The 24,059-nt window shown below is 37.5% G+C and overlaps 1 protein-coding gene across 5 annotated transcripts in view; it reads left to right on the forward strand.

The window, feature by feature from the left end:
- Positions 1-3,146, forward strand: part of QSER1 (glutamine and serine rich 1) — a 66,570-nt gene extending 63,424 nt beyond the window's left edge. For all 5 annotated transcript variants that reach the window (XM_045825205.1, XM_045825206.1, XM_045825207.1 and 2 more), the window contains 2 exons: positions 477-572; positions 2,010-3,146. In XM_045825205.1, the coding sequence (XP_045681161.1) occupies positions 477-572; positions 2,010-2,150 (237 nt within the window). In that variant the 3' untranslated portion in view covers positions 2,151-3,146. The remainder of the gene's footprint in view (positions 1-476; positions 573-2,009) is intronic.
- Positions 3,147-24,059: the final 20,913 nt, after the last annotated feature.

A 24,059-nucleotide genomic window follows, 5' to 3' on the forward strand; every position in this document is an offset into this window, starting at 1 on the left:
TATCCAAGTTTAGTTAGGTTTTTTAAAAAGTTATAAAAATATAATTGCAGAAGAATTTGTATAGAATGATACCTTTGCATTACAAAATTAGCATTAATGTGTGTTATACATGGGGAAAACATGGAAAAATATGTAATACTGTTAACCTTGTTTATCCCTAAACCAAAAATTATAGGATTCTTTAACTCTGTAAGTCATCTTATATGTGTGCTGTTTAAACTTTTCTATAATGGTTAAGTATTTTTCAATAGTATATATTTATACTCAGGAAAAAAGTGAAGATTTTAAAATGCAATTTAAATTCTTATTTTAAATTAAGACTCTTATTAATAGTAGCTTATTAATACAGACTAATATCTGGCCATACAAGTCACTTTTAAGATTGCTATTGAGACTTTGGTCTAGTATTTTCTTAAAAGTATTCTTAGCTAAGATGCTTCATGAAATAAATATATCTATAAACTGTTTTCTTATAGGAGTTTGCTGTTGATCCAGAGAAAATACAGTTATATTCTTTGTATCATTCACTCCATCATTATAAGTACCACGTTTACCTGATATGTAAAGATGAGGTAATTATTTTTTTATTTAATTTTTAAAACAAATGTATGTTTTTCCAAACTTTAAGGAGACTGTAGCTAAAGTATTTTTTAAAGATTTTATTTATTTATAGAGAGAGGGGAAAGGAGGGAGAGACAGAGAGAGAGAGAGAGAAACATCGATGTGTGAGAGATATACATCCATTGGCCTGCAACCCAGGCAGGTGCCCTGACCAGGAATCGAACCAGCCACACCAGCCAGGGCTGTAGCTATAGTATTTTTTAATGTGTTAAAGAGAACTGTTTAAAAGTGTTATGTGTTGCCCTGGCTGGGTAGCTTGGTTGGTTAGAGTGTCATCCTGATACACCAAGGTTGTGATTATATCCCCAGTCAGGGCACATACAAATATCAACCAATAACTGCATAAATAAGGGGAATAACAAATTGTTTTCTCTCTCTCCCTCCCCCCTTCCTCTTTCTTTCTCACTCTCTCTCCCTCTCCTTCTCCCTCTCTCTCTCCCCCTCTCTAAAATCAATAAAATAATTTTTCCAACTATAAATAAAAGTGCATGTGTCTATATTCTCCTGTAAATAACGACTAGAAGATTGTTCTGAACATCTGTTATTTATTGTGCTCAGATTAATCTAAGGCTCTCCACCTCTCACATGAGCTATAAGTGGTAATGTTTTCAAGTTGTTAGTGCTTGCTTTACATTGCCATACTAAATGCAATTTTATTGTATTTTCTTCTTTCATAATGTATGTTGATCCTATTTTCATTCAGTTTAGTCACTGCCGGTATATCACTGTCTTCCTTATCACTAAATTGGCCCTATCCCACTTACTTATAGAGAAATAGGATTTCTGTGCCTTGGCATGAAGAAATGATAGTTAAAATTTAGTTGTAGTTTTTATGAGAGTATCATAATTTAAGTTGCTCAGAAATTATGTATGACAATACCACCTTGTGGTGTTTAAATGGTTGTAGACAGTACTACCTTTTTTGACCAGCACTACCAGTTTTTTAATTTAAAAAGGTTAAGTTTACTCAAAGCTATAACTGATACATTTCATCATGGTCTGCTACTGGAAGATGTTCATAAATCTAACCTTTACTTAGCAAAGAAAAAAGCAAAGGTGGTCATGCAAAATATGTTGACTGTTTTTACAATGTTCTGAAATGAAGAACTGATCCAAATTTTGTCATTCTGCTTTTAACACAATTGAAAGGAATTGAGAAAGTTTGAACCACTTTTCCTAGCCTTCTTCCCTTGCCCCCATGGGGCCAAAATGATAGGATTGGACTTCATCCAGTTTTAATATGGAATAATTATTCTCCATGGGGATTTTTTTTTTGAAGATCAGTACTACTTGTTCTCTTTTCATTCAGGATATAGAAATAGCAAGCCCTTATGGGGAGCTTATAAATTGGTAGGTATAAGCTAATGTGGCAATTCTCTTTATTTTAGATCTCCTCTGTGCAGAAAAAAAATGAAGATTTAGGACAGGAAGAAATTGTTCAACTTTGTATGAAAAATGTAAAATGGGTAGAAGACCTATTTGAAAAGTTTGGAGAACTTCTAAATCATGTACAGCAGAAATGTTCCTAACATTTCCACGAAAATTCCGTCTATTTTATAGCACTAAAGAAATGGTGGAGGGTCTAGGGCCTCAGATAATCAAACGTCAAGCAGTGGCCTTCTGCAGGCACACCTGCTTTGACCTTGGAACTTGCTTACTTGACCTCTGCTGAAGGACAGTGGTGCTGCCAAGGAAGTCAGTCCTTCGGAAATGGACCTACATCCCACCACATTTTTATCCTAATGAATGATTTTTCTATTTTGTAATCCATTGGGTAACTGAGTTTTATTTTCACAAATGTTTTTTGACAAATGATGAAGCATGCACTAAATATAATTTTTCTTAATTACTAGAGAGATAACACTTAAGTAGCTTGATTATTTTTTCCTGACTCTGACTAAACACCAGAATGAAAGAAAGGTGGCAGAAATCATGTTTGTGTTCATGTCTGGCCACAAAATGGAAAGTATTGTACAATATGTAAACAGATCTGGTGTGCTGTGACATTCTATATCATCAATTTAAAATATAAAATTCAGAAACTGCATTCTGCTTTATGAACTCCTTTTACTCTTAACATGTTCAGGAAACTGGATATGGAATTGGTGCAATTCTATAACTGCTTTTTGTGTCAAATTATATTGTGATGAAAGAAACAATGACATACTATTTTCCCTATCTGAAAGAAAAGTATTTTCCTTTATACTGTTTTTCCTTTGGAAAATTTTTCAATTGTACATTTTATTTCACTAATAGTTGTATTTTTCACAAGGAAAATGTGATTACAATTATGTTTGATGTATCTGTACTACACTTTTCATTATTTTCAGTAAATCTTATTTAGTTGTATATTGAATTTCTATTGTGAATTCTATCTTGAGGTAACCGTTTTTGTTTATACAGATTTGCTTCAGTGTTATCCAGAATATGCATTCAGTACTAGAATTAGTTTAGCTTTATAATGGGGTTGTGTTAGACACTGCTGTAATTTTCCGATTCATGAAAATAAATTTCTTATTAAACTAGCACTTGATTAACTGATTTGTTGAAACAAAAATCTAACCACATTATACATTTTAAAGAATAAAATTTATAAGTAGACTACATGCAGTGTTAAACACAGCTTACCCGACTTTTAGAACTGGAAGTGGTAGAGCTCTCCTTTCGGTGCCTTTCCAACCTTTATACGTGCTATCATAGCTTTCTTAGTGTGCTAGCTAGTGTGTCAAGTACTTTAGCTGAGACAGTGAATGTATTACGTTCAACATGACCTTGTGTTTTATTTGTGTTTGCCAACAGGATGCCTTATTTGTTTGAGAAAAAGATGTACTAGTGTCCTTCTAAATGATCTCCTTTTTTAGGATTGTAAAGAGGTTGTTAATCACCATACTTTTGTTTATTTTATCACCATTTAGTGCCTTAAGTCCTATCAAGAAAGCAGTGTTACTGCTCAATGCCCAAATAAGACCTGCTTATGTGGCTGTTGTTACTGTCTTAATTTTGAGATAACAGGCCAACTTCTTACAATTAAAAACCTCAGCAAACTGGCAAAGAACTGAAGGTGACATGTGACTTGGTTTGAGAATAAAACATTGTAGCATTGAGTGAAAATGAATATTTGAGTTAAGCTTACATATTTATTTATGATGGTTATCTTTTTAAAAGCAATAATCTTTCATTCAAGAATCTTTGTACCTGCCTTTAGACAAGACACTCAATAATCAAAGTTTCTCTCAAGGGTTAAATGTTTCATTTCTGAAGTTTTTTAACCTGTTTAGGCAGCTTATTTTTAAAACAAAAATAACCTATTAGATTAATTTTGCTAACTCAAATAAACTACTGGCAGTGAGAGATAAACTATCAGCAGTGAGAGAATCGTAAAATTAATTTTGCTAAGTGTAGAAGAGTAGGAAGCAGCCATATCTCTTTCTGGTATTGACTCTGGACAGAACTGGTTTCTTTTGTTTCCAAAGTGCAGAGTAGACAACTACATGACAATGTAGTGTTGTAAGTATACATCTTTACATTACTCCCCCAGCTTACTTGCTTGAATCACTGATGGTTTATATATTCTTAAAAGCCGTCTACATTTAGGTAACTTGAAGTACATGCTTGAAATCACTAGCCACATTTTCTTCATGATAAGGCCCATGGAAAATAGAGATGTTTCCTGCAAAAAAATCACCTGTTTTCTTTTCAACTGCAGTTGTCCTAAAACTGTTGGCAGTTGTATTAATCTTAATAAAATGAGTGTTTTCATAGTATCAGAGGCCAAGTCTATAATACTTGGAGAAGACGACATTGTTTTGCACCACCTTCTCTCATTTTATCCATATAGCACAGGCAAGGACATCAAATTTGGGCCTTAGGGGAAAGTAGGACAGTTATTAAGACAAGAATACGTAAGTCCATCCTTTATGAAGTTGAATAAATATCTAGCTGGTTAGCATTCACATTCCTTGCCAAGGAGTTTGGAATTTACATAGAAATAACTTTAGGTTGTAGACTGAGTTAAAGAGGGTAAAGTACATGTTGTTGCAACCCAGGAAAACACTTTTAAGAAAGATTAGATTTTTCTAACTACAGATACCTGGAAATAATTTAATATAAAAACTTATATGTTGGTGTTTATTTATAGTTCAGATTAGTGGTGGGAGAAGTGGCCTAGAAAACATTAGAAAGATGGAAAAATCTTAAAATGGCTTAGAAAATGTTCAGGTTCTCTTCAAGTTTCCAAATTTAAAAATGAAAATTATAGATGATTCATACATTATTACTATTTTCAGAGCTTCCCTCATATTTTTTGAAGTCTCCCTTTTCTTTTACTATACCTATTTATTTTCATCAGAGCAGCTATTTTCCTACCATGACTTTGGAGATAGACCCAGAAAACCAGTACAGCAGCAGGGTTACTGAATGAGCTTTGGGTCCCAAAAGTTTCTTCAAATGTACAAGTTGTGAATTTTATTGTATTTGTAGAGTACAGTTTTTGTTTTAACCTGTAGTTCCATCTGTTTCTACAAGTGCTTTTGAAATAGAGTGAAATATCCCAGGATAACTGCTTCCGTATCAATTGCACTTGATACATAAACTGCACAAATGGACAGTGTACACTATTGGTTGTGCATTAACCTATTTACATGTGCAACTTTTGGCATCTGTGTTCACAAATGCATGTTTTTGCAAATCACCTTTATTTATAAGGGACAATAACTGAAGTTAAGGATACAAAGAAACCTGCATTTGTAGTCCAGAGTTTTAAGTGGTCCATAATACAATGTATGGAAATGTGAAAGACAATTTTGTATATTTGTTTGTTACTAACTCCGATCATTAAAATGAAAACAATTTTTTAAACAACAAAATCAGAATGTTTTGGGGTTTGGTCTATTTTTTTAAGAGTTGAAAACAGGTATTACACAAAAGCATCATCATGTTACAGATTTATACAACACACATCAGGATGTAGAGTCTTAAAGTTTTAGGTATATATGGTATAGGACTCAACCATGATTTTCTCAAATTCAGTCAATATTGATGAGTTATATACTACCCCCAGCTGACAATAACAAAATATTTGAGTTTGTGGTAAAATAAAACTTTTTATGCCCTGGCTGACATAGCTTGGTTGGTTTGATTCTCAGTCAGTGTACATGCCTGGGTTGCAGGCCAGGTCTCCTTCGACTGATGTTTCTCTCTCTCCTCAATGTTTCTTGACCTTTCTCACTTCCTTCCCCGACCTCTAAAAATAAATAAAATCTTTTTTAAAAAGCCCTCTTAGCCCTTTTCTACCTATAAATGTGTATAAATCCATTAACTCACCTAATTTTTATTTGGAAATAAAACAAAGCTAAAAGTAATTGCTAATGTCAAGATATTTTTATTATCTATAAAAAAGGAGTTCCTCCTGACCTATTTCAGGTAAAAATATTGTCAGCATATTTGCAATGTTTTAGTTAGTTTTGATTGTAAAAGCACTTATTCCTTGATTTCCTTTACAAAGGTCAAAACTAAAGATTCAGTGTAATCAATGATCTCTATCAAAAAATGTTTTAAAATTCGGTAACATTCCTGTTTTGTTTTCCATTTGGTTGCTGAAATTGCTGTTTGTTTTTAGTATTTCCCAGAAAATATGTTAGAATATAGTCATTATTTATATTATCCCTATGTAAACCTAAATGATAGAACTTAATATTACACTGTTTTGTTAATGTCATGTGGTTCTTTTTATTAGTATTTTTAAACATACTGTGTATCCCAGAGAAACTCTAAACTCAGTTAAACATGACTCTTCTCAAGGAAGATGTGAAAGGGGATACTGCTTCTCTTTGTTTTCCGTGTGGAAATATTTTATCAGTAGAAAAATAAAGATATTCACAATTGTTGTTTTTTTAAAAATGTCAAATACAAAAAAATGTAAAAAAAAATGTATAAGCCCCCTACTTGGTCCTGGCATCAGCCTAACATAAGCTTTCAGTTTCCAGTATGGGAAGGGTCACAAGAATAGGTATTGTGGACTTACCCTTTTCTGTAGTGTGGCTTTAAGTAAATTCCTAGATTTCAGAGATACCTATGTTTAAATAAAAACTAAAAAGCACATTTTAAAGTGACAGAAACTATCTGGATTATTGATCATTTTAGGTGATGTATATATATCTGTTCTTCAGTTAGAATGAATAATTTAGAGCTGACTGGTTTCAAATAAAAGGGAGATACAGTTACCTATTAGTCTATTGTCAAACCTTATCTATTTTGTGATATCAATCAGGAGTCAAGAAGTTACTTTGCAAAAATAACAAGTTTTACCTATAATTTACCTGTGACACATAGAAAGTTTACTGTTTATACCCAAGCCAAATACAAATGTTCTTTTAATTTAGCTCCTTATAGTATTTAGGTAGAATTAGACAACAGTGATAATCATTGAAGACAAAGAATAGAAAATAATGGATGTGATAGAAAAATTACTTTTCTCTTGTCCCTTACCCACCTTCACAACCTTCCCATGGCTCTTCATAGCCTTTAACCCAAACTCTACCATAGTTTACAAAGCCCTTTATGGTACCATCCCTCCTCCCTACTGCCCTTCCTCTATGAACTTTTAGTTCCTTAAATGTGTATGTTTTTTCTTGCCTCCAGTGTTTCATCTTCCCTCACGTGAACTATTTTTTCATCTCTTAATTCCTCAAATTTCACTTTAATATCACTTCTGTTAACCAGATTAGATTGTAACCCTCTGGACCAAACAGGTGCCCTGTGATTCCTCCGATGGAATGTTTACCTCTGTGGTGGTTGCTTGATTGGTGCTCTCTCACGCTCTGTCCTACCAGCTCCTGATAGTAGGACCCACGCGTGTTTTGCTCACTATTATATTCCCAGTATCTAGTGCAGTATCTGGTCTCATTAAATATTTGATGAATAACTGGATATAGGAAAGGAAGGTTACAGGGAGCATTTATAAGGTAAAACAGGAAACTATTCAGTAGGTTTTTGTAATAAAAGCATTAATGACCTTAGTCAGCAATAGTAATTCCAACATCAGGAGAAAATATCAATACCAAGAGTTTGTAAAATACAAAAGTTGCTGGTATTTTATGAAAAAAAAAAAAAAGTGAAATGTAGTGGCCATCGTATTTGACATTTTGTCCTCGTGCAGACAGAGCCCAGGGCCCAGGATTTCACATTCCTGACCTGGGTTTGGGACTCTTCAGTGAGAATAATTAGGGAAGAAAGTCCTGGTATAAGTAAATGGCTGCTTCTGGTAGATGCACTCATTGTGAGAAAAAATACTTGCATGAAGGGTTTCTTTTACTTGGGGAAGTCAGGGAAGGTTTCATGGAGGCTGTAATGACTAGTCCGAGCCTCAGGTTGGCAGGATTTTGTTATAAACAGCTGGATGAATAAGATGACATAATATTTAGTTTGTATTCAGGAGAATGGTTTCTGCTTTTGTTCTGCCACTAGTTCTATTCTCAGGCACGTTGTGTGAAACAACCTAGATGTTTCCCATCCTCAAATTTAGGCAGCTCTTAAACTAGTAATGTTCTTGGCAGACTGGAATGTTAGGCAAAATGCAGAGTGGTTCAGTTTGTCAGCACGAAAAAAGATAAAGCCGAATAGTAAGAATGGAAAGGACTTACCACATTATTTACTTTTATGAACTTGCAAGACTCTCAGAATAATTAAGCACCTATTTTACAGTGCCTAGTTCATGTTGTGACTAGTGTAAGATTAATTAGAACCATGTCTGATATCAACAGTTAATTATGGAGTACTTGAGGTCTGTATTCAGTTAAGTCATCTATCTCCAGTAGCATGTGTTTTACGTGATAGGCACTTAATAGGACTATATTTGATAGACGGGTGGATATATAAATAAGAGTTTATTTGGAATCAATGTGGTGTTTGCAAGGTGATTTCTAAGTAGTTCAAAATGCCAAATTGTCAGTGATCCATCCATGCATTTCTGTCTTTAAAAGAAAATATCTCTTACAGTACCCATTTTTTTTTGCATGGCACTTCCTTAGTTCTCACTGTGCTTTTCAGTAGACCAGAGTCTATTCTCTTGTTATATTTACAATTTCCATTTAATCTATAGAAGCGAATGGATTATTATTAGAGAGCAGGTGTCTTTAAGCAGTGAAGCAAGAGAATTCAAAACACTAGCAACAGCCTAACAGAGGGAACCTGGCTTCAGAATGATTTTTTTAAATTAGCTTTGTTTACATACAGTCTTTATCAATGACTTAAAAACTGCTAATAGGCCAATCAGTATCAAGTCTTTTAAATGCCAGTCCTCCATTGGGTTTATTATTATAAGATAATATTATTTGACTTAAGTAGAAGTCAGGAAGTTAGGGCTTTTTCACAGCCAATGCTAATGCAAAAGCACTAACATTATCACAGCAGTTTGCAAACAATTCATTATCAAAAGATTTTGCAATAAAGTACCATTCATAAAGCACTGTGAAGGAAAAACTTGTGTTTTTTTTTTTAAGTATGCCCATACTGCTCATGAATAAACACTGCCATTCAAATGAGAAAGGTGAAAAGCCATCACCTTAACTGGTAGTTGAACACCACTATATTAGCCGTTATAACAAGATGTAATCAACTAGGTGGCTACAGAAAGTTGTTTTCTCACAGATCTGGAGGCTAGAATTCCCAGATTCCAGCAGTCAGTTGCTGGTGAGAGCTCTTCCTGGCTTGCAGGTGGACTCTTTCATGCTGTGTCTTCAGGTGGCACTGACAGCAAACTCGCTGGTGTCTCTTATAAGGGCACTAATCCTAACATGAACCACCCCCATGACCTTATTTCACCCTAATTACCTCTTGAAGACTTGTTTTCCAAATACCACCACATTGACAGTTAGGGTTTCGAAAATGAATTTTGTGGAACAAAACCATTCAGTCCATGAGTTATCAACTATGGCATAGAAAAGCTTAAAGCTAACTCTGCATATAGTCATCGGGGATTGGCTTAAAAAGATCTCTCTGGTCTATCCAGAAGCAAAAGCACAATTTATATACACACCTGTCTTCTGCTGTAAGATTTTCAAAGGTTCATAATGAAACTCCCTTCGCATATGGGTCAGACTTGCCACTGTTTATATTCTTTGAACTAAACAAGGCAGTATGTTGTCAGTTCCTAAATAAATCTTACTTTTTCCAATTTCTGCCTTCCATTGTCACTTTCTTGGTCCAGAACACCATCAGTTGCCAGGACTGCTACATAATAACCAATGAATTACTATCTCCCCCTTTCCCATCTTGCTTTCCTTCTGTCCATTCTGCACACAGCAGTCAGTGATTTCAAACACCTGATCATGTGATTACTCACTGGAAATCCTTCAATGCAGCCTGTTGTTCTTAGGATAATGACCAAAACTAATGGTCAATTTCATGATGGGGTAATAGGGACCACATATAGCTTTCTACCTTAAGAAGCATAAAATTGCCCTGACCAGTGTAGCTTTGTGGGTTGGGCATCATCCCACATAGCGAAATGTTGCAGGTTCAATTCCAGGTCAGGGCCTGTGCCTGGGTGGTGGGCCCAGTCCCCAGTCTGGGCATGTCTGAGAGAGTCAACCAATTACTGTTGTTTCTCACACATCAATGTTTCTCTCCTTTTTCTCCCTTCCCCTCTCTGTATATATAAATTTTTTAAGGATAAACTTATGAGGTTTTTAAAAATTCATGCCCTGGCTAGTATGGTTCAGTGGACTGAGTGCCAGCCTGTGAACCAAAGGGTTGCCTGTTTGATTTCCAGTCAGAGCACATGCCTGGGTTGCCAGCCAGGTCCCTAGTAGGGGGTGGTGAGATGCAACCACACATTGATGTTTCTCCACCTCTCTTTCTTCCTCCCTTCCCTTCTCTTTAAAAATAAATAAATAAAATCTTTTTAAAAAAATTAACTGTAGGCAGCACCCTGGCCAGATAGCTCAGTTGATTAGAGCATCATCCTGATAAACCAAGGTTGTGAGTTTCATCTCCAGTCAGGCACATTACAAGAAGCAACCAATGAATGCATAAATAAGTGGAACAACAATCATTATGTCTCTTTCTCTTTCTCAAATCAATTAAAGATTTTAGTTAAAAAAAATAAAGACAGCACAAAACAGTAATTCTAAAAGAAAGGAAACAAATAAGTTGAGCTCCATGTCTATTGTAGCTTACTGCCTGTAATTTCTAGGCTACATACAGAAAGAGTGAACTAAGAGCCTGTAAGTCTTGCTAAATTAAGGAGACAAACTTCACACTTTGGTGAGGCCCAGTCAGCTAGAACTTGCCAAGTAGAGTACCAGAGAGGAGAGCGATGCATAAATACTGAGTTGTGGAGATTTGCAGAGGGTTCCCCTCAAGACTGTAGCTAAGTACTGAACTTACCGGCATACTTGTAGGAGAAAACTACCAAGGCCAAGGAAAGGACCACCATCGAGTCAGGTACAATAATCCTCTGAGCTCACACCAGGACTACTGGGACTCATGTTCCCACTCGTAAGATTGGAAAGCTTTCTAACACAGGGCACCAGCAGAGTACTCAGAAGATTGTTGTCTCACTAATGTGACAAAATTGGACCTCAACTAATGGCTGTACTGAACCCATCTAAAAAAGCTTAAAAGCAAGACTGAAAATAAAAAAAGCAAGACTGAAAAAGATCATATTGTTTCCTAGTCACTTAATTGCATCCAGAGCAAAGCCTAAAAATATCTAAAGGAATACAGAAAAAAATTCCACACCCAAAAATGTAAAATTCACATTGTCATCAAATAAACAATTACTAGGAATGCAAAGACTCAAGAGAATACAACTCACATAAAAAAAAATCAATCCGCAGAAACAGACCCAGAAAAGACAAAAATAAAACTAGTACAAAAGGATTATGAGGCAGCAATTACAAATATATACATTCAAGAAAGTAGAGGAAAACATAAGCAAAACAAGGAGAGATGTGGAAGATAAAAAGGACATAAACTGAACTTTTAGAGATGAAAACTATAATTTTTGAGATAAAAATATACTGAATAGGATTAATATCAGATTAGCTATTTTAGAAGAAATGATTAGTAAACTTAAAGACATTACAATAGAACTATCCAAAATGAAACAGAAAAAGATTAAAATATTACTAGTGTATCAGTGAGTACTAGAATAATTTTAAGCAGCCTAATATAGAAGTAATTGGAATCCCTGAAAGGGAGAGTGGGACAGGAAAAAACATTTGAAGAAATAATGGCTACAAAACAAATGAGCAAAATAGAACCAGAGACATGGAAATAAAAAACAAACTGACAGTGGCCAGAGGGGTGGGGGTTGGGGGCAGGTGGAGAGGACTGAATGTGGGGGCTAGGGGGTCAGTAGGGCAGGGGAGAGTAATTGAGGAAAAATGGGGACAACTGTAATTGGGAAACAATAAAAAAATTAGGAAAAGAAGAAATAATGGCTAAAATTTTTATAGATTTAATGAAAACTATGAACACACAACTCCAAGAAGCTCAAAGAACCCCAACATGAGAAACATGAAGAAAACTACATTAAAGCACATAATAATCAAATTGCTTAAAGCTAATGATAAAAGCAGCCAGAGGGAAAAGGCATATTACTTAATAGAAACAAAGATTGAAAAGATAGGCACACCTAATAAACCAATAAAGGAAGTAAACTGAATTATAAAATTAATCCAAAAGCAACCCCTCCAAAAAAGAAAAAGGCACAAAAAACTCAGACAAATATATAAATAATGTTTGTTCTCTGACAATGAAATGAAACCATAAAATAATATCAGAAAAATAGCTGGAAAACCCAAACATTTGTAAGGTAAACAACAAAATTCTAAATAACCCCTAGTCAAAGGGGAAAGTGATAAAGGCAAATAGACAGTATTTTCAACTGAATGAAAACCACAATGTCAAGCTCTGGCTGGTATGGCTCAGTTGGCTGGACCGTTGTCCCGTACACCAAAAAGGTTGGGGTTCGATTCCCAGCCAGGGTGAGACAGGATAGTAAGAAGCTAGGAAAATTCCCTGGCCATTGGAATAGGGAAACTGAGACAAGGAGCTGAAGACAATGACCAAGCAATTTACAGACAGGTGCAGGTGGTCACCAGGGTGGGGAAGCCTCTGAGTGCCCCGCAGGGGGCAAAACTGGGAAAACAAGGACCTGGCCCCCAGAGTAACCTCTATTCCCCTGGCCTTTCCTCCCTGGAGATAACATCTAGGCCTCAGTTGCGTTTCAGCTCACGTCCAAAAAACACAGCAAAACCAGGTGGTCAAGGTCAGGACCCACTACAATGACTCAAGACCCCCTCCCCTGCCATTGACCAATCAATGGAGACCATGACCCTGAAGGGCACACATGGAGAACTAATTAATATTTGCTGAAATCCTCCCCTAAGATTCCAGCCTGCAAAAAAAAAAAAGAGATAAAAGCCTCAAGACAAAGCAGCCTGTGCCATTTCCTTTTCCATCCTCTTCCCCCACTTGTTTCCCCACAGGCACAAGTCTCCTAAACTCTAAGGCAATGGGCAACTGCTAGTTTGTCCCAGGCTACTCCCCTGAACCTGTCCCCAAAGCCCCCTTTTCTCTGGCTTTCCAGTGAACTATGGCAGCCCAGCCTGGACTCTCCTGCTGCTGCTGCTTCTTTGCTGAGCCCTTCCCCTGTTTCCTTGTTCCCAGCTTTAACAAATCTATCCCTCATAGTCACCTGGACTCCTGCTGTGAAATCTTTCAGGTGACCATTGAGACTCATTTTGTTTTTGTTTTTTAGTCTATTAATATGATTTATTATATTAATTGGCTTTTAAATATTAAACCAACCTTCCCTTTTTCAGGTAAATCCTACTTGATCAATGTTGTAAATTCTTATTTTAGGTTGCTAGATTCTGCTTGTTAGTATGCTGTTAAGGTTTTGTGCATCCATATTCCTAATAGATATTAGTCTGTAGTATTTTATTTTTGTGATATCTTTGCCTAGCTTTCATCAGTTTTCTTTTTTTATTTTTTATTTAAACTTTCATTAGTTTTCAATAAATTTGATAAGTTTTTCTATTATTTCTTCAAATATATTTTTCTGTTCTTTTCTCTCTTTTATTTTTTTAGAGATTTTAATTATTTTTAGAGAGGGGGAAGGGAGGGAGAAAGTGAGGGAGAGAATCCTCAATGTGTGGTTGCCTCTTGCACACCCCCAACTGGGGACCTGGCCCACAAACCAGGCGTGTACCTTGACTGGGAATCGAACTGGCAACCCTTTGGTTCACAGGCCAGGGCAGTGGTCAATCCACTGAGATGCACCAGCCAGGGCTGCTCTTTTCTCTTTATCTTCTTCTTCTAGTACTCCCATTACACATATGTTGTTGTGCTAGCGGTGTCCCACATTTCTTCTGAGGCTTTCCCTCATTATTGCTCTTTTTTTTTGTCTCTCTGTTGTTCACTTTGCATGACCTCTTGATCTGTCTTAAAGTTTACTTATTCTTTCTTCTGTCATTTCAAATGTACTATTCATAGGTTTATTATTTCATTTATTCTACTTTTCAACTTTGGAGTTTCCATTTGGTTCTATTTTTTTATACTTTCTATCTGTTACTACTTAAAGTAATGTCATTATACCTTCCTTCACTTCTTCAGTTGTGGCTTCCTTAGTTGTCTGAACACATTCATAAGCGCTTCTTTGAAGTCTTTTTATGATAACTCTGACACCAGATCACTCTTAGAGACAACGTCTATTGCCTGCTGTTACCCTGGGTTATAGGGTCATACGTACCTGTTTCTTTGCAGTTGTCATAGTTTTTGTTAGAAACAATGTTTTCAGACAATATATTGTAGCTTGTAGTAATTCTATTCCCCAGCCCTTCCTAGGACTTGTCATTTGCTTATTTGTTCAGTGACGTCTCTGCTCCCTGCTCACCACACACAGTGCTGCGCCTCCAGTGCTGCCTCCCAGAGGAGTGCAGATTTGTGCGTGCCCACAGTCAGGCTGGGCTGACAGAGGCTTGGTGAGGCTGTCTTCCTCTCTGCCCACGACCACACCCAGGTGTTTGAATTCACTAATTTCTGCCTGATTGTTCTACAGTTTTCAACAATGGCCTGAGTGGACTAATTGCTCTAAAAATTAATCCAATCAAGACTCATTGGAAGGGATAGTTTCTGAGGTCAGTGTTCCGTATTTGTTCCCAACTCTCTCATTGTTGGTGCTCTTCTGAAAACTATCCAGCCTACAGTTTAGCTTCTATCTTGAATCTCCTACCGATTGCTTTTTACCACAACCTGAGCTGTTCAAAGAAACGAAGTCAGTTTCTTTGGGAAGAGATTGGTAGTTATCTTTTCTATGACCTGCTTCCCCTACCAGGCAAAATCTCTTGAGCCTGGATAGGTCATGATAGTGAGCTTCTTGGAATAACATCCCCGCTCTAGCAACTGAGTGCTGCTTAGGGACAGTGTGGGGTGGGTATTGGGAGTATTGTATGGAGTCCTCTTGGCTTGCCTCTTCTGGCAGGAAACCATGGCTACATGAGCCAGGACAAGGATGATTAGGGTCCCAGTATTCTCAGCATGTCACACCCAAGGTAGAGCCTCCATTCCATGAGGCTGGACAGAAGGAAATCCCTACCTTAACCATATGCACCCAGGACTTAGCCTCAAATAGGTAGTTGGGGGCAGTATGAGAAACGCTGATGTTCTGCTCCTCCAGGAAAGCAAGCCCTCCCAGTGGGAGCTGGGCGTATAGGGAGGCCTGCCGCTATGTGGGGTGCTGGGAAAACTGATATCCACATGCAAAATAGTGAAACTGGACATTTACCTCATACCATATACAAAAATTAACTTAATATAGATTAAATACCTACACTTAAGACATGAAACTATAAAACTCTCAGAAGAAAACATGGGGAAAGTTTCATGATGTTGGATTCGGCAATGATATATTGTATGTGACACCAAAAGTATAGTCAATAAAAGCAAAAATTGACAAACGGGACTCTGTCAAACTTAAAATTTTTCTACAAATAAAAGGAAACATTCAACAAAGTGAAAAGTCAACCTACAGAATTGGAGAAAATAATTACAAATCATATATCTGATGAGGGTGAATATCAGAATACATTTTTTAAAAACTCCTACAACTCAACAACAAAGCAAAACAAGTAACCAGATTTAAAAAATGGACAAATGACTTGCATAACCATTTCTCCAAAGAAGATATGCAAGTGGCCAACAAATGTATGAGGAGATGCTTAACATCAATGATCACCAGGGATATGCAAATCAAACCCACAAGATAGCACATACCCATTAAGAGGGTCAATATAAAAAAAAAACAAAACAGCCAATAACAAGTGTTGAGAAGGATGTGGAGAAATTGAAACCCTTGTGTACTGCTGGTGGAAATGTAAAATGGTTCAGCCATTATGAAAAATATGGAGGTTCCTCAAAAAATTAGAATTACTATATGATCCATATATGCATATATACCACTTCTTGGTAACTACCCAAAAGAACTAAAAGAAGTATTTCAAAGATATCTTTGCACACCCATGTTCACTGGAGTATTAGTCACAATAGACAAGAAATGTAAGTAACCCAAAAGTCCACTGACAGATAAAAAAATGTGGTATAATATATACAATAGAGAATTATTCAGCCTTAAAATAGAAGGAAATCCTGACACATGCTTTGACATGGCTGAACAGTGAGGACATTTTGCTTAGTGAAATATGCCAGTCACAAAAAGAAAAATATGGGAGTAAAAAAGGAGAAAACTGTACTTGAACAATGATTAAAATAAAATTAAAAAAATATATATGTAACTCCAATTATATGAGATTTCTAGATTTGTCAAAATCATGAAAACAGTACATAGAATGGTGGTTCCCAGGGGTCGGGGTAGTGGGAAATGGGGAATAGCTATTTGATGAGTACAGAGTCTCAGTTTTGCAGATTATATAGAAATCTGTTATACAACAATGTGAATCTAGTTAACACTACTACACTATACACTTAAAAATGGTTAAGAGGGTAAAAATTTTATATAATATGTTTTCTTCCAAAATTTAAAATTTAAAAACATATTAAGAAACCATAAACTGGTCCTGGCTAGTGTGGCTCAGTGAACAGAGTGCTGACCTGTGAACTAAAGGGTCGCCTGTTCGATTTCCAGTCAGAGCATATGCCTGGGCTGTGGCCAGGTTCCCATTTGGGGCATGTGACAGGTGGCCAATTGATATATCTCACACGTTTCTCTCCTTCTCTTTCTCCCTCCCTTCTCCTCACTCTAAATATGAGAAAATTAAAAAGAAAAAAAAGAAAAAACCACGATCTATTCCCACCACCCTTAGCTAAACACTATGGTCATCAGTTAGAAAAAGTCTTGCCCTGGCTCGCACAGCTCAGTGGATTGAGCTCGGGCTGCAAACCAAAGCATTGCAGGTTTGATTCCCAGTCAGGGCACATGCCTGGGTTGCAGGCCATGGCCCCCAGCAACTGTACATTGATGTTTCTCTCTCTCTCTCTCTTTCTCCCTCCCTTCCCTCTCTAAAAATAAATAAACGCTTTAAAAAAAGACTGCAGTAGATAAGACCATTAAAAAAAAAAAAGAAAAAGTCTTGAGTTTTATATATTGATACATAAGTTGAATTCTTGGAAGAGTATCTCTAATTTTTTACCTTTATTTAAAAGTATAGACGCTGCCCTAACTAGGTGGCTCAGTTGGTTAGAGCGTTGTCCCATATACCAAAGGGTGTGGGTTCGATTCCTGGTCAGGACACATACTTAGGTTGTGGGTTCAATACATGGGTACGAATGGGAGGTAACCAGTCAATGTTTCTCTCTCACATTGCTATTTCTCTCTGTCTCTCTCTCTCCCTTCCACACTTTCTAAAATCAATAAACATATCCTTGGGTGAGGATTAAAAAAATTGTCAAAGCGTGGATATCCCCACTATGCACAATTACCCAAGCTAGATGTACTAGGAGTCATCTTTGACTCCTCCTTTTTCTTCTCTGACCACATGTAATTGTCTACCTCACTCTATATATTCACTGAGCACAACACTTGTCCATTAGCGGGTGCTCAGGAAAATGTGTAGAAGGAAGGAAGGAACCAGTTAAAAGGAACCAGTGGAAAACCAGTCCTTCCACTTCCACTTCTCCTTCAGCAAAAACTATTTAAGACCAGATCCTCATCATCCATCTCTTTCATGCTTTTACTCGTCTCCTCATCCCTAGATTCTTTTTGTTGTTGAATAAAAACATTTATTGTAGTTTAACCAAAAACAACAACAACAAACTGGCATCCCAAGTGTTCCCAAATAGATGTTTGAATAAACCTGACATATTTTATTTTTTTATGCTATTATAGTTGTTTCAACTTTTTCTCCCCCTCCCACATCCACCTACCCCACCTCACTCCTAGATTCTTAACCCTTCAACCTTATCTCTACATTATCACCAGAATTTGGTTTCCAGATCACCGAAGACCCCTTGTGATGTAGCCCAGCTTATATTTCTCACCTAATCTCCCTTCAGTTCTCCCATCTCTACTGTGTGTAGACTCATAGAGCTCTTTATTGCGGAGTATGCCATTTTAAGCATGTTTTCATGATTTTACTTATATTTCTTCTGCCTGCCTGGAAGTCCTCTACTTCCTCATCTTCCTCCTCTATCTGGTAAACATCCTCTAATGCTCAACTTTAACACAGATCCACAGGGAAGCCTTTTATATTTCCCCAGACAGAGTATGGCCATTCTTTTTCTGGGATCCCAGAGAATGCTAAAAATGCCTCTATTACAAAACTCACATGGCTTCACTAAGAGACTAAATCAGGTTAAATAAAGATAAGCCCCGTGAATGTGGCTTTTTGGAGATTAGCAATGCAGGTCAACTGGTGACAATTCTCAGGGAAAGGGACTTTTTGAGGTGCCCCAAACCTGTTCTGTCCTGTCCCGTGGCTGCTAGGCTGATGTTTTTCAGAGATACTGCTGTGGTTTTTGAGGCTACTGCAGAGCTAGAGAGAGTGGGATGGGAATAGAGGACTTTGAATACCACAAATACCACTCTTCTGAGATTCAGCCATTTTTCTTGAATAAACAGTCCTCAGGTTGTTGTAAGGCCTTGGTTACATTCTACAGCTCTGAAAGTTTAGCTAGACAATCATTGCCAGTTATATCATTGCTTTATGAAGGAGCAGATCTTTGGAAGTCCTTACCCTGACATTATGGAAGTTCTTCCCCATAAATGTTTATTTAATTATGACGAATTACATTAAATGGATATGTATGTATATATGTATATATATACACACACACACATGGCTGCATAACACATACACTAGAAAACAAGATTTATGAAAGAAGTAAAATGTCAGTTCCAAACTGCAATGGGGTACAGAGCAGGGGTCAGAGAATATTCCCCACAAACCATGGATTCCCTGTGGATCTGTGTTAAAGTTGAGCATTAGAGGATGTTTACCAGATAGAGGAGGAAGATGAGGAAGTAGAGGACTTCCAGGCAGGCAGAAGAAATATCATAAGTAAAATCATGAAAACATGCTTAAAATGGCATACTCAGCAATAAAGAGCTCTGTGAGGCTACACACAGTAGAGATGGGAGAACTGAAGGGAGATTATGGTTTGGGGGATGGGAGAAGTGGAAGATATGACTTAAGATACTCTTCATAACAAAGGCATGCTAATAGCTGTGCTACCACCTCGGGGCAAGGGGTGTGTGCGTATCCTGACTCAGCATAACCAGGGGAGGCAGTTCCCCCTGGATCACTGCATCAAACTTGCCCTGACTGGGGATGGCAGCTGAGAGAATGTAAACTATACAGAAAACTGGCAAATGTAGCTCATTGTGGGAGGAGTTGGAGACGAGGTCACCCTAGAGGGTCCAGGTCAGGATTTAAATGAAGGGCGGGTTGCCATGAGGGCATTTGGCCATGCTGTTTGAAAGGGTGTAGAAGGGCCTCCTCTAGCCCGCCATGAGGTCTGGTGTGTAAGGACCTGCCACTCGGTTTTGGATTAAGAGCTGGAGTAGCGGGAAAGAAAACCATGTTGCGAGTAGTGAGGAGAGCCATGAAGGAGGAATGAGGTAGCAGCCATGAGAGAGGGGGGAGTAAGCAAGCAGCTTTGTAGTTTGTAGTCAGGATCCTGCCACGCGGCCTGGTGTGATAAGGAAGGAGACATGCTGCTGCCCTGATGGTGCCTGCTCTGGCCGACACCAAATACTCTCCCTTGCGAGACACTGACCTGGTGCCTTGCAAACCTGGACTGTGTCTGGACTCTACCATGATCCAGTACATCACAGCAGACGCTGATGTGGACTAATACACAGAAGCAGATGACAACATACCCCAGATGCTGAAGGAGACTGAGCAGCCAGATTAGATCAGATAAGAACATGGGGAACTTTTAGGGTTTTTGGCTTATAGCTTTTTGGGGAACAAGGGAAGTGCTGGGTTTTGGGAGAAAGAAGGGCTCCAAGCTGAAGTGCTCCCAGAGCCTCCAAGGTTGGAATGTTGTAAATAAAAACTTGCTTCTTTCAGCATTAATTGTTGGGTCATTTACTGAGGCGTCCCATGGATGGGCCCCTATCTGCTCGGTTACAAAACCACATTTGTCTAAGTCCTAATTTATAAGTTTTTTTTATATTTACTTTATTAGGCTACCTTAGTTAGTATTTATGCCATTATTTAATGTCTCACTACTATAGACAATTGCAAGGCCTTATGCAAACACACAGGAAGAATTCCTAGTTTCACACTGTCAAATGACCCTTTAGTTCTAAGGGCCTTATCAAATACTTTAATGTCCCAAAAAAATGTAAACTAAAAGTAACATGCACCTAAATGCCACAAGAAGGCAAAATATAAGAGTTGCTATAACTACAGATTTTTTAAAATTATTGCAATTAGGAAAAAACTATGTATTTTATAATGAAATAAAGTGAATGTTGGTATATTTGTGATAAGAGTATGTATATTAAAAATGTTTATGAAAGGTTTTTTTTAAAGATTTTACCTATTTATTTTTCGAGAGAGGGGAAGGGAGAGTGAGAGAAACACGGATGTGTGAGAGATACATCAATTGGCTGACTCTCATACACCCTGACTAGAATTGAACCACTGATCTCTCGGTTTGCAGGCTGGTGCTCAATCCACTGAGACACACCAGCCAGGGCTATGAAAGGTTTATAATGTTCTAGCATTAAGCAAAAATATGCAAATACAAATTTTTACATACAGTAGGATCTCAAATACATAAAATAGATGTATTGCTTTTAAAAATTTAAAAATGCCTCAAATGTTAATAGTGATTGCTTCTAGATTGTAGAATTTTTTAATGCATTTCTTTGATTTCAAGTGTTCTCCAGCATGCAATTATTTCCATTCTAAGCGATGAAAAGTAAGCTTTGCTTTAAACACAACTCCTTTCCTCTCCCAACTTGTAATCATAATTTTGAACGTAGCTATTGGCTGTTAAAGAGGAGAAGAGAGAGTGTCTACAGTCACAATTTGTTAACGGCAGAGCCAAGACTAGAAGCAAGGTGTCTCTTACCTTGAAGTCTTCATTCATGCTTCTCTGTCTAGAGAGAGCAGGCTTTTGTTGGGGCCCGTTTGTCTGTACCCATTGGTGAATCCAAGTTGTCGGCTTCTTCAGCTCTAACTCTGGAATATATGAAGCAAAATATAGGAGGAAAAATGATCATGTCATTCCTGGGTCCCGAGGCTCCACCAGTCTGCCTTCCTTTCTTCACCCTTCAGAGTCTTCTTATGTTTGTTTTATACATAGCATGTAGGATTTTTTTTTTTGCACTTAGTAGGAGAAATGGGAGAAATGTACTTCTGTCTTCCTGGAAACAGAAGTCTATACCTAATTTTGAATTTATAGTTCTGCGTATTCTCCTATTCCTCTTCTTTCTTCTCCTCCTTTTTTTTTCTTTAAAGAAGGCCTTGAAATTTGTAATAAGTTTCAGGCCTCATAAAACATAGATTCACTTCTGGTACTTGGCACATAAAAAGAGATCAATAAATATTTTTTGAATGGATAAAAGATTAGATCCCATAATGAAGATCTAATAAAATTATGGTACTAGGCACTGAATCTTATTAAAAAAGGTTCCCTTGAAACACTGCAGTATTACAAGGAAAAAAATCTAATTTGAAACCCCCCACAAGCAGTGATAACAATTTGGTGTCTTCAGTATCTTGATATTTTAGGTAATCCCTTTCAATTTTGGGGGGGAGTGGGAGAAGAACTGTTAAGTGGCAACCAGTTGAGGGTGCCCCTGAAGGGTGAAAAGGAACAGATTGCCACCCTAAAATATGGCTCTTTGGGGTACTGACTATTTTAAACAGGTTATTTTTAAGAAAGAAAAGACCCAAGAAGAATCTATGACCTTACCCCTAACTGCCTAGAAGAATTTAGAGGACCTGCTCCAGGAAGGGAGCTATCCTAACAGAATAACTATAGTTTAACCTGAACTAGACGTGACAGAGAGGGAGGAACCCAGTGAGGCCCCTTTGAACAAAGTCCTCTCATTGTTTCAAGATGGCCTAGTGAACAACTGTTGACTAATCGTTAACTTATTTCATGTCCCTGTGAATTGCCTTACTTCTCTTTCAAGTCTCAGACCTCTAACTCCTCCTTAGTCCAGAATGATAGATACATATACCTCATTTTGCCCTACTGTCTTTAAAATTTTTATGCTTATATAAATTCCCCATGTGCATGAATTAAAACTTTATTTTGTCCTGTTAATATGTCTTATGTCATTTCAATTACTCGCTCGGCCAGAACTAAGAGGGGAAAGGGAAAGTTTTTCCTTTCCCCATAAGGATTCTCAGGTATATTTTTAGTCATCACAAGCTTTTACCTTTCATCAAAATCCTAAGTAGAAGCTTCACTGATCATTTATTTTAGCAACCCCCAAATCTGGCTGCATCCTTAAATCATTTAATGAGCTTATTTCCAAGTGCAAAAGAGATGAAAATTTTTTGCACACACCCTACTGGTAATTATTAAATTATATACTCTTTGGACTTCCAAAGACCAATTTATAACTGGCTCCTGACAAACTAGAAATGAAAAAGCAAAAGGAAAACAAGGGAAAAGCTCTGCATCAATTAGTAGGTATGAGCCAAATACTCTGAACTTAGAAAAATTCTGTTACACAAAGTCGAATAAGACACCATCGAAGAAAGACACCAGATGATGTGCAATTCCTATTCCAGAGAAAGCAGGATATTGGTATTACTGACATAAGAAGCATCCACACCTATATGAGTTTTGAGTTACTGGCAACAATTGCCAGGAAGCAAAGTCTTGATGAATTGAGAAAATGCTCCAGACAAGGAACAGTTTTGCAGATTATTTTATACATTAGAATCAAAGGAAGAGGCATAAAGAGGGTTACATGAAATCCACTGGTGGGAGATTAAGGGGGTAGGAAAAAGTAAACTGAAGAAATCTCTGGGACTGGATAAAAAGTAAAACAGAGACACATACTTCTTTCACATTGGTGGGTACAGGATAATTAATAATTAACATTTACAGCACAGAGATGGTGTTCAGAGAATGAGGTAACAGGAGCAGTTCTGAGGTCTGGTGCTCTGGTGCAGTGGATATGCCCTGAGGATGTGGAAAAGGAGATTGCTCTGACATTTCAAAGTGATGCTATCTTCGATGCAAAAAGACAATAGATAGGGTCACTTAAGGTAAAGATTGACCTTTCTCAAGAAAGCTACAGTCTTTGGATGTTACTAACTGCTGCGACCTGCTTTTACTTAGGAATTTGTATGTTCAGACCATCCTATGTGGTTGCTTTCAGTCTCTGAGTTTGTAAGGCCACCATGCAGGCCTCCCCTGAGCTCCTTGGATTTAGTATGCGGGCCCTTGTTTATCCATACTTCCCTGTTTTGGTCATAAATTAATCTGAAGGATACACCTTGGTTGGATAACATGTTTCCACAGTTCTAAAAAGACTCATTTGTAGGAAGTCTTACTGTTGTCATCTGTCTTGCTGAAATGGTGGATTTGCCACTGGAGATGGGGCAAAACTATAACCTTGGATAGAAGTCAAGGTCCTCAAAAGGGAAAGACAGGTAAATGGGAGTCCGTCAGATCTCAGGGGCCTTCATTAAAAACAAACAAACAAACAAACAAACAAACAAACCAGAATTGGCGGGTATGGTTCAGTGGATTGGATGCTGGCCCAAAAACTAAAGGGTCACGGGTTCGATTCCCAGTCAGGGCATATGCCTGGGTTGTAGGCCAGGTCCCAGGTCAGAGGTGTGCAAGAGGCAACTACATATTGATGTTTCTCTCCCTCTCTTTCTCCCTCCCTTCCCCTCTGTATAAAAATAAACAAACAAAGCCCTGGCTGGCGTAGCTCAGTGGATTGAGCGCGGGCTGGGAACCAAAGTGTCCCAGGTTTGATTCCCAGCCAG

Source organism: Phyllostomus hastatus, unplaced genomic scaffold (assembly GCF_019186645.2).
Source record: "Phyllostomus hastatus isolate PE091 unplaced genomic scaffold, TTU_PhHast_1.1 phas_scaffold_585, whole genome shotgun sequence".
NCBI lineage: Eukaryota > Metazoa > Chordata > Mammalia > Chiroptera > Phyllostomidae > Phyllostomus > Phyllostomus hastatus.